Raw genomic sequence first — 16,855 nt, forward strand, 5'->3', positions numbered from 1 at the left:
CGTTCCTTCTTTAAATAACGATCCTAATTCAATATCTCTCGCGCCCGCGCTTCCTCCCTGGCATTGTTTAACTCTATTCCTGGCCTCAGAGATAAATAGGCGGCAAGCCTTAAATTCAGTATCACTCTACCCGATGTACTAGCCAGTTACTTCTTTCGGTAATCAGTTTATCATTCGTCATGATAGATAGAGACAGCTCTCAGAATGTTGACTGGCACTAAGGTCTTAGTGGTGGGGCCGAGAAAGATAATCTCAGTGTGTACTGGTCAAGGCAATTTCGAGAATGACTGTAATTTGGCTATACTGTAATTAAACGCTGTCTCAACTACAAGCTTCCCTCCAATGGCATAATGTCACATGGTTGGCGTTGAAGAAAGAGAAAACCGTGGGATGGACTAGGCTTGGACTAAGTTTGGCTTATTTGATCATGGGCTTGGTATGTTTAGGTCTGTAAAATTACATGCGGTGAAACACTTGTATGTATTATATTTGTCTTAGGCTATACGATTCGCCTTTATGACGGATCCTAAAATACAAGACTAACCGAAGATGGACTAGCGTAGCATGTGATTAGGGTTTGAAAGAGCTTCTATGTGTTGCTCGACGTGGAAGGCGAAAGCGGTCGGCACTGTAAAAAATAGTCTCGCTCTCCAGCCGCTGCCTCGGAGAGACAAGCCTTGGAAGAACAATTTAAGCCATCCTTCATTGGACTGAGTGTTGTATGTTTGCTGCCACGAAGAGTCTGAGCATTTTCCATCTACATCAATGAAGTCAAGGCCATGGATAGCTATCACACTGCTCATTGTGTAAGCATTTGCCGGAGTGAAGGTAATAGATAGTACTATCATAATTTATGGCATTTCCAGCTAGCTCGACCTCTATATTGTTGGTTAGTAAGTAATTTCGGTGAGTGATTATGGTCTAAGGCAAGTGAATTCACTATCTTGCCATGGCTGGGTGAGGACAGAAAAAGTCCGAGATTTGAAAATATGTTAGTGAGAGATTACTTACCGTGGGGAGGATGGAGGGCTTTATAGGTCTAGACCTCGCCAAAAACATTTAGAGGGCGGGCATTGCCTGCCCTCCGCCCGACCCGCGAGGGCGGAGGGCGTGTAGGTGCCCGCCCTCGCCCGGCCCTCAGCCCTCGCGAGGGCCGCCGTCATCAGCCCTCATCCGCCCGCATAACCAGCCTCTTGTAATTGCTGTAATATGATCTTCCACGCATCGTATGAAGTTCAAAATTAGACCATAGATTCAAGTAAACTTTATAAGTGTATTTTTGAATTTTGAACTAAATGCGATACGTGAAAATAGAGAAATCGTGTAAAAATGTAGAACTCATATCTTGATATTGGATATATATTTTTGAGATATGCGGCAGCACCACCACTTTCTGAGTGAAACTCTGTAATTTATAAACTATCTAAATAACGCGTTCTATAATATATTTGAAAGTAATTTATAAATTTAACTATTAATGTATTCTACCTATTGAAAGAAAATTAAATATTACGTATGTAAAAGGTCTATAAACAGCGTTCATACATAGCGTAATTAAAAAAATCACGTTTTTTGCCTGTTTGTCTTGTTTGTCGGCCCTCAAAATTGTGGGTCCGCGAGCTACCCTCGGAGGGCCGCTCGCGGGCGAGTGCGAGGTCTATATAGGTCACTGATAGTCATGAAAGAATCCACGTAGCTCATAGCCCAATGAAGCCTGCGAGAGGTCTACATTATCCTCAGGCCTGGCTGTTGCTTCCAGGGATATTGGGCTTCTGGTATCTGCAGCGATAACCCTGCTGTTAGACGCCGAGTCATTGATACAACGCTAGCCTAAACATGTGATGCTACTCGACGTAACTCTCCGTCAAAGCGTCCGAATTGATACATTTCCTGCTGCAGGCCAAAACACAGCGGTCAGTCGCTGCTGAACGAAAAGTAAGTGCACTAGATCCGAATTCATCTCGTTGAACTTGCTAAGGTCGGTTGACGTAATTTGTATGCAAGCGGGCCATATGTGACGATCTAGCGACCTTGGTTCTGCCGTTACTGACCGCCTGCTGAGTTAGGGAAGCTGGAGGAAAACCTTCAACTTGTGTTTGCATGGTTCGCATCAAGGCCCACAAAAGACCTTGCTCCAACCAATCCTTTCTTTCTTTCTCTTCTCCTTGTACTTAGTATTCTAGTTGAAATGCACTCTTTTGCTGAAAGAACTGGCTGGTAGCACCGTAAACGAAAACCAAGCTTTGTTGAACTTTCTTGTACGGGTTTCCCGAACTGGGGTATATAAAAGAACGACAGATTAATTCGAAGTTCATGGATAGTTGAGATAAGTAGATAGTTCACATGTGGCAGTTCAACACGGTCAGTTCAAGGCACGGTCCGACTTGAACACAGTTGGCAAAATCGTAGGGTTGGACTCGAATTTGGAGATGGTCCATGCTTTGGGAAACAGTTCAACGGAAATAGTTCAACGGAAAACGGAACAGGTAAATTTCATTTTGAATTTCACAATATCATTTCTTGGCCTCGAAGAGTGTGGGGATCAGTATTGAACGGGCCGAGCCTCCTTAGTGCCAAGTAGAGGATGCCCTGATACGAAATCTTTTCGCCAAGGCCAATTGCTGCTGAAAGATGCTCCAGGATTGCTCCAGGATTGCTCCAGGTTTGCTCCAGGTTTGCTCCAGGTTTGCTCCAGGTTTGCTCCAGGTTTGCTCCAGGTTTGCTCCAGGTTTGCTCCAGGTTTGCTCCAGGTTTGCTCCAGGTTTGCTCCAGGTTTGCTCCAGGTTTGCTCCAGGTTTGCTCCAGGTTTGCTCCAGGTTTGCTCCAGGTTTGCTCCAGGTTTGCTCCAGGTTTGCTCCAGGTTTGCTCCAGGTTTGCTCCAGGTTTGCTTCAGGTATACTCCTGATCTGCTACTGCTACAAAGCTAGGGCGAGATATTCCTTGATGCCAGAGGTCAGAGAAATTTCCCTGCAAACTATAGAAACCTTGGAATGGCAGATACAAACTGAATACCTGGATGCTTCTTTGACTTCAAAAAATACAGAGCCACAGCAGCGCTTGTGTTGATGCTTTTTTTTTGGTTTTACTATATGGGGGATGTATATGATCACAGAAATTGGATAACATCAAGCCGGCGAATAGCGGATAACAGGGCGCCTGGCTCTTGGGGACCCGTAGCGCTCCTTCGATGTTGTACCAAACGTCGCTGTGCAGGAGGCAGAAGAGATGTACCAGCGAGCAATGGCAGGCAAGAAAAAGGCCCTGGGTCCAGATCACGATAGGACTCGGTGATTTGCGGAGACATTGAACGCATTAAACATTGCAGATGCAAAATAGTGCCTGATACTTCTCTGTAATATATTTTGCAAATGATTCCTTGTGATGTGCTAGAGTACATCTAACTTGCGTAACAATTGTATACATTCATGCTACAATGCTCACTACCTTTTGCCACCACCGTCGCTTTTTGAGATCTAGTGAGTCTGTAGCTATTGTTGTATCTTATGTATATTATTCATTTCTAGGGATCAAGCTTTCGGCGATCTTTCGATAGGTCAGGGTGTTCCTGTGAGAGTTGCAATGACGCGATGGTGCGTGTGGTAGTCATCTGAGAGCCGTAATTGTAAATTGGCACTTACAATACATGAGTCTTTTCCGCGTTTTGTATTATACTATTCGGCCTTGTGACAGATAGTTCAATACGAAGTTAACCATATACGGCTTAGCAACTCATGTGACTAGGGTTTGAAAAAGCCCCTCTGTGTTGTCCAACATGGAAAGCGAAAGCGGTCGGTACTGTAGTGCACAGGCGGAAATTCGTGCTTGGAATGCAACAAGCGTGGTTTGGTTTGTGTAACCGATGAGAGTTCCGACAAACGACGCAAAAGCTACTTAATGAGAATGGAAGAAGATCTTAAGGAATATCATTGATTGTTATTCAGAGGGAAACATGAGGTTATATATATACAACGAGAAGATCAAGTTGATTGAAAATCAACTTGAATCTTCGTATAGACAATGCGGGAATTAATTCCGATGGTGCGGCTTGATTCCTGGCCTGCACCGGCCTCATATCACAACAAAAACAAGTTCGGTATATTATGTTTCTGTGAGTTATCGAGAAAGATAACTCCCTTCAAGGACGCGGGCCACCTCCATTTGCACTTCACTGATTGGCGGTGCCGACTGTACGACATCGATTATATGTTGGACATCATTATCAGTAGAAGTCCTTATTGCCTCAAAAAACTTGTCCAAAAACTCCCAATAGTACTCTGAATTACAGAAGTTTTCACGTAGGAATTTTCATTGGACCATTTAATTTTATTAGTAGAACAGTAATCAGCATGCTATTCTCTACCATGACGAGTCGTTCAGTGGTAGGTTATATCGACCCTGCACGTATGGGGGAGGCCGTGGTAGGTCCTATTATCAAGGAAAGCTATGATCAGCTTACCCAGAAGCAGCTTACTGTACTATCGGGTTCGGACCGAGAAGTCATTGCTTGCATTGCTAAAGAGCAATGTTTTGTTGACTGCCCTGTATGGAGTGACTTCAATATTGTGATAACCTTTATGAATATGGATTAAAGACATGACGGGAGTGGTTATTTTTGGATCAGTGATTATCCTTAGAACTCCAGCTCTTCGTATGTTTGTAAGTTTATCGTTCAACATCGGAACATAACTTAAAATAAAGGGGTAACCATGTTAGGAAAAGCGGGTTATGTAATTAGGGTTTGAAAGAGCATCTCCGTTGTCTCCAACATGGAAGGCGATGTCGGGCGCCACTGTACAGTAGTAGTAGTAGAATTCAATTACCCCGATCTCTCGCCGAAGTTGATTTAACCACTAGACCAAAATACGAATCCGTATCCAGCCTAGTGGGTTGTGGTTTAGAATCCAACTAAAGCGAGGGGTCAACGTAAATGAAATCACCCATCCATCCATCCATACTGTAGAAGGTCGGTAGCATCTCCTAGTCCTGTTCTTTGTTCCCGAGCTACTAAGCTACGAAGACCATCGTGCCCTTTCACCGACCACAGCGCCTACAATGCTCTGCGGCGCAGGAGCTGACCAAAGGTCTGTGACAACCCTGGTTCCTGGCTTCCGAAGAACCAGCTCTGGCTGGGAACGGGGTGCACCGACCGCCATTTGGGCCAGTAACCTTGGAGCGACCAGATTCCCGGCCTAAGCTGTCAGTGATGTTTCTGGCGTATGAACCAATGGGCCCTGCCTGCAGTATTGGGCATTGACAACCGGGATTGGTTGAAACGCAGAATGGTACCTGGTAAACCCCACTGAATCCCACTCTCCCGCGGTCACGTTATCAAAACCGTTCGAGTTGAAATTCCTGCTGCTACATATTCAACCAGAGATTGGGCTCGATCGCTGGACGAACAATGAACCGTGGTTGATGTACTCTCGGTTCGGGTTTTTTGTATCTTTGTTGCTGCATGTTGGGTGTTACCCTGGTCAGGTCCGACCCCCGAATGGGCAGGGGGACCCTGCTGCTGCAGGTATCCTGGTTAAATTCAACCACCGAACGGACAGGGGGGCCCTGCTGCTCGAGGCACCCTGGTCAAGTCCGACCCCCGAACAGATAGGAGGCCCTGCTCTTTCATTTGATACCCCTGCCTCTGCATATTGACCCGCAAATTTGAAGCTTCACCACTCATTAATTCCAAACCTTTCTCGATGCAAGTTTACTTCTGTTTGTCCGTTTGGCCACTGCTCTAGCGTCCAGCTCGGACGAACTGAAAGGCTCCAATGCAAGATCCTTCCCGGGTACTTTTTGCCTACTGTTTTATTGCTGTGCGTATCTTGATCCCCCACAGCTTCGGAGAACAAGCGCAAAAACCCACATGGAGCAGCCACACCGTGACGCTAAGCCCTCATGTTGTCTTGAGGCCGATTCATCTGGCGCTGACAACCAAGATGACCGATTTCTCGGTCGAGAACAGGCCAATGTTCAGTCGGTATGAATGTTATGCCAGAGAATTGACTTTGGGTTGGCCTTGAAGAATATATTAAACTGTTTTAACAGATGAATGCAATTGTTTCATGAACTTGGCTTGCCAAGCTACCCGTATGTTTCTGGTGTTTGTAGTATCGACCCCGCACGTGGGAGAGAAGAGATGGGTTCTTCTCGACAAGTAAATATATCAAGCCCCGGAGGACGGACGTCGCGCTATTGATTCGCACGTCGGTAGCCTGACAAAAAAAGAACGAGATATTCGTAGTGTCTCCAAATAATTGTGTCAACTCGTCGATGATACCGCAGAGGAGCATAGTCTGTACATTTTAGAAGCTAATAGAAAAGGATATAAGTTGCTACTTCGAGTGTAACGAGGAGCCTGAAATCTGAATGAGTGGTTCCTTGCTAGCGTAGCTTGATAGGTCACCTGCTAGCGGGGTACTTTGACGACTGATCGATTCATGTGTTTGCGACTAAACTTACCTGGCTGCAATCATGGCATCTACGATATCAAACATAGTCTAATAGAAGCTCCGATTGTAGGGAAGATCACCAAAAGTCATTAGGGCTCTTCGATTTCACTGGACGCTTGGACCGTCCGGTCCACGAGAAATTCCACTGTACCTGCCTTGGTGGCGGTCAGGCTTTGCCCTCCGGTTTCCGATACTCTTTCTAGGATAGGACTTTTTTAGTAGTAATTTGCTGAAAGTTCCTAGGAGCCTTAAATATCCTACAATACAATATAGCGTTTTTAGTAATTTACGGGCTGCTAAACTGCAGTAGTAAACATCTATATAAGGGCTATTGTTCTCTCCTTCCTTCTTGCCTTTTACCACCACCACAGTTCAAGCTTAACACGTTTTCTTCCTTCCTCTACCTCTCCTCTTTCCTTTAATCAGCATTCAGCACTAGTTCGATTAAAAAGGTTAGTTCCCCGACCTTTACCTATATCCTACAATTTCGATTAACAAAATCCAAGCGTTCATTCTTTGTCAAGTTTGTTCAAAAAATATGGACTCTTCTTCAACACTCGAGCTTAAGAGGTCGGCCAAGTTGTTCGCCGAGCCTAGAGCAAAGCGTCGGTGTGACCGAGCTCAGTCTCCAAGTTCAATCCGCGACCTTTTTGAAGCCGTCCACCTATGCGGAGAAAGCCCATATGAGAACTTTAAATGTCTTTCAGATTCAGATCAGAAGGTATACTTCGAGAGATCTTTTACGACCTTAAGATCATTTCCTCGAATCGATCTCATGGTGCTTCAACATTACGACAAGGGCGACCGGTTAAACCAGGATGAGCTAAAAGCTACCAATATGCTACAGAAAAAAATGAAAAGCAAATGGAAGTGGGTGAAGCCTGATCCAAAGGAGTCGGGTCGAAGACGACAGAGGGAGTTTGTGAAATGGGACGACGACAAACTTTGGTGGAACCCGTCTACGCAAGATTTTGAGTTGAGGAATGCTCAAGTTTCCAACGAACGCCATTCATCAGAGCATTTCGAAAATTCCCTACGACAATGTGGCTTTCTATACCATATATCATCCTCGCTTCTTCTCTATCGCCTAACGCTTCTAATGGGTGACTCTAAATCCATTTCAACCGATGGATATAAATCTTGTTGGGAAGTGTGCTTTTACCATACAGATCGTTTCACTTTCCTACGGCTCTGGGATAGTAAAGGAGGGCCGAGGGCATCGTTTTATGGGTCAAAGCAGTCGCATAATGATGCCTTGGAATTTGTCAACCTCCTGACAACATACAAATTTCCCCATACTTATGACGGAACGATAGCTGGGGCAGTAGCTTGATTTCCAGTTGGCATGTTCCGTTGGATGTTATGTATGCCGGGTGTTTACGGTCACTATGTTGGGTTTTACAGTATGTCAAATATATTTGTTTCCTTCGGATATAGAGCTTTTAGACACCCGTCATTTACATCACACATCATCACATCATCACAACATCGTTCCAGTCTTCCATTGAGTCTTTAATATTATAAGAATCCCACCGATATATGCGGGAAGCATACACCACAAGCAGATTACCGCTACCTCAAAATCATAACCAAAAAACGGTTGACCGAAGGGGATACCAGGGGTGTAAAAAGGTTGCCAGACAACCGACCGAATCCTGCGAACTAGTCTGTTTGGCTTGTTTGCAAGTGAGAGGTTCTAGACAAGGCATGGCCAATAGACCCATGATACGCTATTTTTATGCCATTATTTATTACCGTACTGGGGTACTGCCAATAGTGTGGGTCAGGGGTAGGCTAAATGTAAAGGGTATAGCGTCATGCAAAACAAAGTTCAACAAAGAATTGGAGCGAGTAAAGAGGTGAAATTGATTTCGAGCGCGTCTGTAACGCATTGCCGTATTGATTTTATAAGATATTTACCCCATACCTCAATAGCTCTTACCATAGGCGGCTTCAGTAATGCAAGGTAATAACAAGCTAGATAACATATCGTAAATCAATTCTAAGTATCGAAAGTACCGAAAGACGAAATATCTAGCCATGATTCTGAAAAACGGCATTCCGGACGCTTTAAGTGGAATCATGCAGCCCTGACCAGAAGTTTGTGATCATAGATTGAAGCCTGCTCGACAGAGGCTTTGCCAGCTACATAACGCCATTCATACGCTGCGCAAAGACCCGTGCTGAACACCTCCCTCCCCCTGCATATGAACTTGTAGACTGATGAGCTAGAACTTCCGCAGCGGGCCAATTTGTAGTCTCCTTCGGGATTGATTTGCGATAACGAAGAGTGTAAGGACATGTGGGCCCGAACGAGACACTCGGCGGAGAAGGTTTGATCTTTTTCGTCATCATATTTCTCATCATCACCATTGAGTTTTCCCTGAATAAGATTCCATCCTCCAAAAGAATGACCCGCTCCTTGGCATTGAGACTTGGTTTGGATTTTCCGTTAATCTCAACAAGCGGATGGTCCAAATCAGAGCCGATGTACATTCTATCAACACCGTCCTTCTCAGAGACTAGCTGGTCTAAGAGCTCTCTGATTGGTTGAATAGGCGGCTGTGATGATGTTCCTGTCGACCATCCAAAGGGTGGGTCTCCCTTCTGTATCAGTTGCAAAAGACAGATCGCATCATCTTGGCGTTTATTCAAGACAAAGGACCATGCGAGGGCTCTTCCAAATGGAATAAGTAGCTCCTCTTGATGTCTTTGTCTGAAAATTTCCCATCCGGTTTCAAAAATGTGTCGTACAACATCTCTGCGTACGATATCTCACATGTGTAGAGTTCGACCCCGCTACCCCGCTTATATAAAAAATCTCTAACTGCCCACCGAGAACTTCTTTACACCATTCAGTCTGGGCAGCAATCATCCGCAAACTTATCTCTAAAAAAATATAAAGGTACCAATTGACAACCGGACTAAATTATACATTATGGTTAACTAATTGTTAGGATTCGAAGCTATGGAACATTCCGAATTAGTGTTATCCACAAGTGGGGGCTATAGCGGAATGAATACACCAACAGATTCAAGTTTTTCCCGTGAACAGATCGAATCGCACTATTCTAGCAAGTCAAGTATGACAAGCCTTGGACAGTCACCTTGTCAAGGACAGTCATACATCATTCGCGATCCGAAGACGAACCGGCTCCTTGCGATTCAGGATGGCGAATTATGCTTGGTTTCCCGCAATATACAGTCCGGTCGTGACATATGTTGGCAGTGCAACGAGAACGAGGATAGGTTTTTCGGCTTTAGAAATGAGGCCTCGGGGACTTTTATAGGGCACGATAACCATGGGAAATTCGTTGCTACGGCAAGGGAGCATCGTGATCGTGCGGGCGGCTTCTTTTTTACAAGGCAATGCCCTACTACCGGAGGCCAAGTACTCTTCGTAAAGCGACAGGATTGGCTTCGGATTTGGTTCGAGCCGATGCAGATAGACCAGGATGAAATGTTGGTTGTCGGCCGCGAGGGGACAGCATGGGAATTTATCAAGATTGAGAGAGCCGTTTGAGATGTAGGCGATTTTCGCTTTCCCTTGTCACATGAATTATATCTCAATAAGCCCAAGCGTCGAGTCTTCATGCCATCGTGAGGTAGAACGTATCGTTGGTCCCTAGCAATGTAATGTCTAACGACCTACAATTGTTTGAGAGAGTTGCAATGATGTGATGAGTGATAGAATCCTAGAGCTGTAACAATACACGTAGATACCGGACTTAGTCATTTGCTCGTTTGGTATTATACCATTCGGTACAGTAACGGACTCTGAAATACAATGCGAACCGTATATGGTTTAGCGCAGCATGTTATTAGGGTTTGAGAAAGCTCCTCTATGTTGTCCGACATGGAAGGCGGAAGCGGTCGCTACTGCAGTCTGACTTGAGAATAATGTTGACCTAGACAAGGGTAGGCATATGAAGATATGCTTCGATGAAATCGTTGTAGAAGCAAGTAGGATACAGTACGTTCCGAAATTGGTCACCTACACTCTTTCATTATTTCTTATTCCTCGAACCCTAATTGCCAAGATATACTAGTCCATTCTAGGATTTTTCCGGACAATCCCTGTCGTTGACAGCTGTATTGTGTCAAACAGATGATACCCTAGATCGTAGCTTGTCGTATATTACCTGTATCATTATTACACCTTGACACCTAGGGTGCCGCCGCACCTTGCGAAATGTACTATCCAATGGTACGAACACCATTGACAATCAATCACATGTATTCAATCTGAGATGGCGCTCAATCTAGCCACTTGGGAACTTATTTATGACATGATCTGCGACGGGGATTTATTTACATCACAGATGGTAGAGGCTGCTGGCTGCAACGACCGTTGGGTATTCAGTATTCGTGAACAAGTAATCAACGGCGTCTTGGTCTGTTGACAGGATTTGAATCTCCCGAATCAACGATGATATCTCCTCCGGCATTGCAGAGCGCAGCTTGGTGGCCATTCGGCAAAGGGCAACAGGGAAGTTTGAAAGCTCGGCGGTATGAGCCTTGCGTCTCCGATCACTGACTGCATCATGGGTGTCTCCTGGGTAAGAAATGGGTGAGTATTGCGAAACTGGAGGTAAGAAGGGTGAGTGCGCTATAGACAGGGTGAGAATCAGGGTGAGAATCACCCAAGTCGCGCGACCACTGCATTGACCCCTTCAGCTGAACAACGGCAGAACATCATTGGATCATACCGATTCCCCTGAAGCACTCGGCATCTTGGCATCTGCACATAACTCCAACTGGAAGCATTATTTGACAAGGCATGACATGACTGGAAATCCCATCGAGCCAGTGAGTGATCGGCGACGAGGGGCGTCGGGCGTTATCGCATTCGGGTCCAGTTAGGATTGGCACCAGGGGCCCACCGATCACTTCAATCCGTAGACGAGGTCAGCAGGAACAAAGGGACGGAGAGCCCAGGGTTTCTTGGACAGGAGGAACGAGCAGGATAGCCATTGGAAACGTAGAAGGTCCGTAGCACAGTGGATCACCTAGTCCTATTCTTTGTTCCTGTGCTACATACTAGCCTACGAAGACCATCGTGCCCTTTCGCCGACCACAGCGCCTGCAATGGTCTGCGGCGCAGAAGGGGTCTGTGACAACCCTGGCCCTAGCTTCCGGGGGGCCAGATCCGGCTGGGAATGGGGCGCACGGACGGCAATTTGGACCAGTAACCTTGGAGCGACCAGATTCCCGGTCTAAGCTGTCAGCGATATTTCTGGCGTACGCACCAATGGGCCCTGCAGTGTTGGGCGTTGACAACCGGGATTAGCTGAAAGGCACAAGGGTACTTAGTAAACCCCACTGAGCCCCACTCTCCCCCGGTCACTTTATTCAAACCGTTCGAGTTGAAATTCTTGCTGCTACATGTTCAACCAGGGGTTGGGCTAAATCGCTGGACGAACAATGAACCGTGGTTGATGTAACTCTCGGTCCAAATCCTTTGTATCTCGATTGCTGCATGATGAGTCACAGAATCAAGACTCAACCGCTGGACAAACAGGAGGCCTTGCTCGATGTGAGTCCGTTCGCAGGCTTCGAACATACATGCTGTTGCGGGCAACCTGGTCAAGTCCCGGACCCCGAACGGGCTGGGGGTTCCTGCTGTTTCAGGTATCCTGGTTAAATTCAACCCCCAAACGGGCAGGGAATCCCTGCTGCTGCATGTATCCTGGCCAACGTCCAACCACCTTACTGACAGGGGATCCCCGCTTCTCGAGGCACCCTGGTCAAGTCCGACCGCCGAACGGGCAGGGGGTTCCTGCTGTTTCAGGTATCCTGGTTCAATTCAACCCCCAAACGGGCAGGGATCCCCTGCTGCTGCAGGTATCCTGGTCAACGTCTGATCACTGACAGGGGGTCCCTGCTGCTCGAGGCACCTGGTCAAGTCCAACCACCGAACAGATAGGAGGCCCTGCTCTTTCATTTGATACCCCTGCCTCTGCATATTGACCCGCAATTTGAACCTCCACCAGTCACTAATAACAAACCTTTCTCGATGCAAGTTTACTTCTGTTCGTCTATGTGGCCACTGCTCTAGCGGCCGGCGCGCACGAACTGAAAGGCTCCATTGCGGGATCCTCCCCGGGTACATTTTGCCTACTGTTTTATTGCTGTGCATATCCCGATACGCACCGAGCACATACACCAACCATCGCTGTTGATCAGCAACTAAGCTACACGCTACTACTCAATCCCCAACAGCTTCGGAGAACAAGCGCAAGAACCCACATGGAGCAGCCACACTGTGACGCTAAGCCCTCACCTCATTAGCTAGCTGGTACTTCGAGCGCCCCCACAAATGTAGTCATTGCCCAGTAGAGTTAGACCGGGAAATGGCACCACTTTACTTGCATTCAGCTTGGGAGCTTGGTACACCGTACCCTTGCTCTCGCATGTTGAGTAAGGTCCCCGTCACTGGACAGACAAGGGTGTCTGCCGAACTCACTCGCAGAGGGCCGGCTCCTGCGGGTACACTAGTCAAAGCTGAACAACTATAACTATGCCACATGGAAAATGTCCCTCCAAGTTGTGTCTGAGCTATCGGGTTCTTCAAGTTACAGAATCCAACGTCCGGTTTGATTTGGTTCAAGCTTAGGCTACACACACACACAATTTATTAACGCCCGGCGGCTAAGCCGAAAGGGCAACTATCTCTGATCTACTATACATGTCATAATATATATAGTACTGTGTCTCCTTAGAGCCCATACATAAAGCCTTGCAATATATGTCATCTCAGATGTCCGTATCGCAGCGGATCCTCGTGGGTTAGTAATTTTGTTAGTAGGCTGGCTTGAAGGCGCTTCTCCAAGTGTTCAACATCCTATTTTCGGCAGTTGAAGCGCGTCTACCGTCTGTAACACGAGGTGGTTGGTGGGTTAGATCGGCGAAAGGGGGGTGATTTATGTTCGTCGGCGTGGTTAGGTGGCCTCGAGTCGGCCCGTGGCGATGGCGAATCGTATTGAGGCCCGTACCGCGTCTAAGTTCGGCGTCCACTTCTGATCATCGGAAGGCGAAGGATATGTTTCCTCGGTGGGTGTTGGTACATTGTAATAGTTCCATCCGGTGCGCCGTCCATTTTTGACATCGAAATAGGAAGTGCTCCACGGTCTCTCTCGCTTGTCCACACGCACATTGGTCCGTGTCTGCTACGTTGATTCGATAGAGATATCCATTGAGTCTTGCCATGCCGGTTCGGAGTTGAGCCAGCACGCTCGCTTCTTTCCACGATAATCGGTCATACAGTTGCCGGGTGTGTTTGCCTGGGAGTGCTGCATCAACTCGTTTTGCGTGTCTCCCTATATTCGCTGGTAGGTCATTGTTGGGAACTGCTTGGGACCGTGCAATATTGAGTGTTGTTGACTCATCCTTGGGACCTGCTTTTGCGGGACAGCATCTTCTTGTGTCGCGGCTCTGGCCTGTTCCTTGGCCAGACCCCGCAGTTTATTGTCTTCACTCGTTGAGATCCACCGGACATTGATCTGGTTTCCATTTCTCCTCAGTTTTCTCATCAACTTGTACAGTTGGTAGACGAATTCCTGACCTGACTGTTGTCGAGGGTTCCTTAGTGTCAGAGCCGCCGCTTTGTTGCTCGTGAGTAGCGTAATCCGGTAATCCTTCACTCCAACTACCATGTTCAATGCATGTGCCATCGCTGCTAGCTCCGCGGAGAACGGATTTTGCTCTGCTCTTGCACCCAATGTGACGGAAAGGGTCTTCAATCTCAGTTTTCGATACCGAGGTGGCTGCCTCTCGATCGCCACCCCAAATCCGACCAGCTCGTTCCGAGCCGAACTGCTGGTTGCGATCTGCATTAACCCGCCTAGTACGATCGGTGACTGCGGAGTTGCTTCAACGCCAGCCTGTACGCGTGCTTCCCATGGTGCCAATGTGAACGGATTGATGGTTTCTAGTGTTTCCATGTCGATATGCTTGAGCGCATCGGCTACCTGATACAACGGCGAGCGGTGGTATCTTCTGAACTTCCTGATCCGATCTGTATTTCTGCGGAGAGGATTGGTTTCCGGTAGAGTGTGTATGTCCGTCCACATCTTAGCGGCCCGTCTCCAGAATCGATGCTGCGCAGTGGCAATACAGGCCTCCGCCTCTGCTACGCTGGTCGCGGCCGTGAGAAATATCCCCACAATGGCTTGTGCTCCTACTCTTTAGACTCGGTTAATCGGTCCCATGGCTTTATCCTTGCACGCGTGCATCCAGACATTGGAGGCGTAGTCCACGACCGGCGCCACCGTCGAGGTGAATAGCTGCCGCGCTGCTGCTGGGGTTAGGCCCCGAAGTCGCCGAAGCTCCATCGCTGCTTCCAGGCCCTTGGAAGCGGCCCTTGCAATATGTTCCTTGTACTTGAGTCTCGTGTCCATCAATAATCCCAGGATCTTGACGTGGTCTTGGGGTACAACCGTCTGTCCCTTGATGGTAAATGGATCGTGGTCCGATTTACGCGTCTTGGGGGCAAAGTGTATGATAGCTGTCTTTTCAGCTTCAAAGGTCGCTCCGCTTCTCCTTTCCCAGTCGAGGGCTTCATTGATAATTGCTTCGATCCCTTCCCGGTTACTCTGCGCGGTTGACCCGGTCACCCATGCGGTGAAATCATCCACAAAAGCGACTGCTCCTCCCTGGCTGTCGATCTGTCTTTGCACGAGGTCTGCGTTGAAGAAGAGAAATAGGATCGGGGACAGGGGCGAGCCCTGCGGTAACCCAGCCTGTGGCATGCTTTGGACCTCCGACAATTGCCCGTTGATCTGGATGTTCGCCGTTCGTTCCGAACAGAACGCCTCAACCCACCGGAGCAGATCCTCCGGTATGCCTCGTGCTTTCATCCTTTGGAGCAATCGCTCTTTGCACACTCCGTTGTAGGCTCCTTTGACATCGAAGCTGATCAGGCTCAATACCCGTCGGCCCCGCCACGCCGTGTAGATCTGTTCTTGCAAGAGCAAGAGTGCTTGCTCCGCGGACCGCTGTTTCCGGGCTCCAAAGTGGCTGGTCGGGAGCAAGCCGTGGGTTTCCACCGCGTGTGAGATCCTTTCTGCAACTACTGATTCCAGTATCTTGCCCAGTGTCGCTAGGAGTGAGATCGGTCTCCATGCTTTTGCAATGGTGTAATTTTCTTTGTTTGGTTTTTTGAGCGGTATGATCTTCGCGTGTCTCCACTGTCTTGGCAACGAGCCTTCTGCCAGCGACGCCTGGAATAGTTCAAGGACCCTGTACTTGACCGTGGGCCACGTCATCTTCCAAACTATCGCCGGCAGGCCGTCCTCTCCCGGTGCCTTCCACGATTTCGCTGCAAGAAGCTGTCGTTCTACCTCCTCCAGGGTGATGGCCGGCATCTCCACTGGCTCTCTTTGTGGTCTGGTCCCTTCATCGTCAATGTTGTCCGGCAGGGGCGGGAAGAATTTGGACAGCAACTCCTCTGCTTGCTCCAAGTGGTCAGCGGTGGTGGTCCCATCTGCTCTGACGAGCTGCGGTAATTTCCCAAATGCCGCATCCTCCCCGGGCTTCAGATACTTCGCTGCTTTCCATATGTTGTCGTTGTCTGCGAGAAACTCATTCCAGTGCTTCTTCTTTTGTTTACGGATGGCATCATGGTATTGTTTCGCCGCATCCTGGGCCATCTTTTCGAGCCGAGGTGCTTTTCGCCCCGCCCGTCGCTCCGAACGAGCGTGATTTCGCCAGTATGTGTATATATGACGCAGTTGTGTCAGATCAGTTGTCCACCACCGCTTCGCGTGTGGTGACGGCTTCGCTCTCGGAGTTAAATCTTGCACCGCGTCCGAGACCGCAGACATCAGTCGATCGGTTTTCTGCTGTACTGTGCCTTCCGACGGAGTGGCGGCCAGGGTGCTCGCGATTCTAGCATTAATCTCGTTCCATGGCGCGTTCTTCAGTAGAAGCCGTTCCTGATACTTTGGGATCGGCCACGGTGCATCGAACACAGTCTCAATGGCACGGTGGTCCGAGCCGTGCTCTGTCCCATGTACCGCACATTTGATCTATGTTATTTGCACAATTTATCGCACTTTCAGTCATATCACCTAGTTTACGTTGATGAATCTGGATGTGACAAAAGGGTCGGGTTCAGGCGGACAGGCTGGTCGCCACTTGGCGTGGCCCCTATGCAAGTATCACAATTCCACCGCGAACAGCGATATCAGATACTGCCTGCTTATGCCCAGGATGGGATCGTTCTGTCGCGTGTCTTCCGCGGTTCAACGGACGCCATTATGTTCGAGGACTTTATAGCTCAGCTCCTTCAGCACTGCGGAAAATGGCCCGAGCCTAAATCTGTTGTGGTTAAGGACAATGCGTCGTTTCATCATTCAGAGCGGATTGCGCTGATGTGTGGGGATGCGGGGGTAATAATTGGTTTA

At 48.0% G+C, this 16,855-nt stretch overlaps 1 protein-coding gene across 1 annotated transcript; it reads right to left on the reverse strand.

Annotated features, from left to right (window-relative positions):
- Positions 1–13,768: 13,768 nt before the first annotated feature.
- On the reverse strand, positions 13,769–16,514 carry N7471_013376 (uncharacterized protein; the record flags this gene model as incomplete). Its single annotated transcript, XM_057286095.1, has 3 exons — positions 13,769–14,633; positions 14,676–16,452; positions 16,505–16,514. 3 exons carry the CDS (start codon positions 16,512–16,514, stop codon positions 13,769–13,771), a joined length of 2,652 nt encoding a protein of 883 aa, XP_057129420.1.
- Positions 16,515–16,855: the final 341 nt, after the last annotated feature.

This window comes from Penicillium samsonianum (genome assembly GCF_028829775.1).
Source record: "Penicillium samsonianum strain IBT 33392 chromosome Unknown utg000009l_segment0_segment0, whole genome shotgun sequence".
In the NCBI taxonomy this organism is placed as follows: domain Eukaryota; kingdom Fungi; phylum Ascomycota; class Eurotiomycetes; order Eurotiales; family Aspergillaceae; genus Penicillium; species Penicillium samsonianum.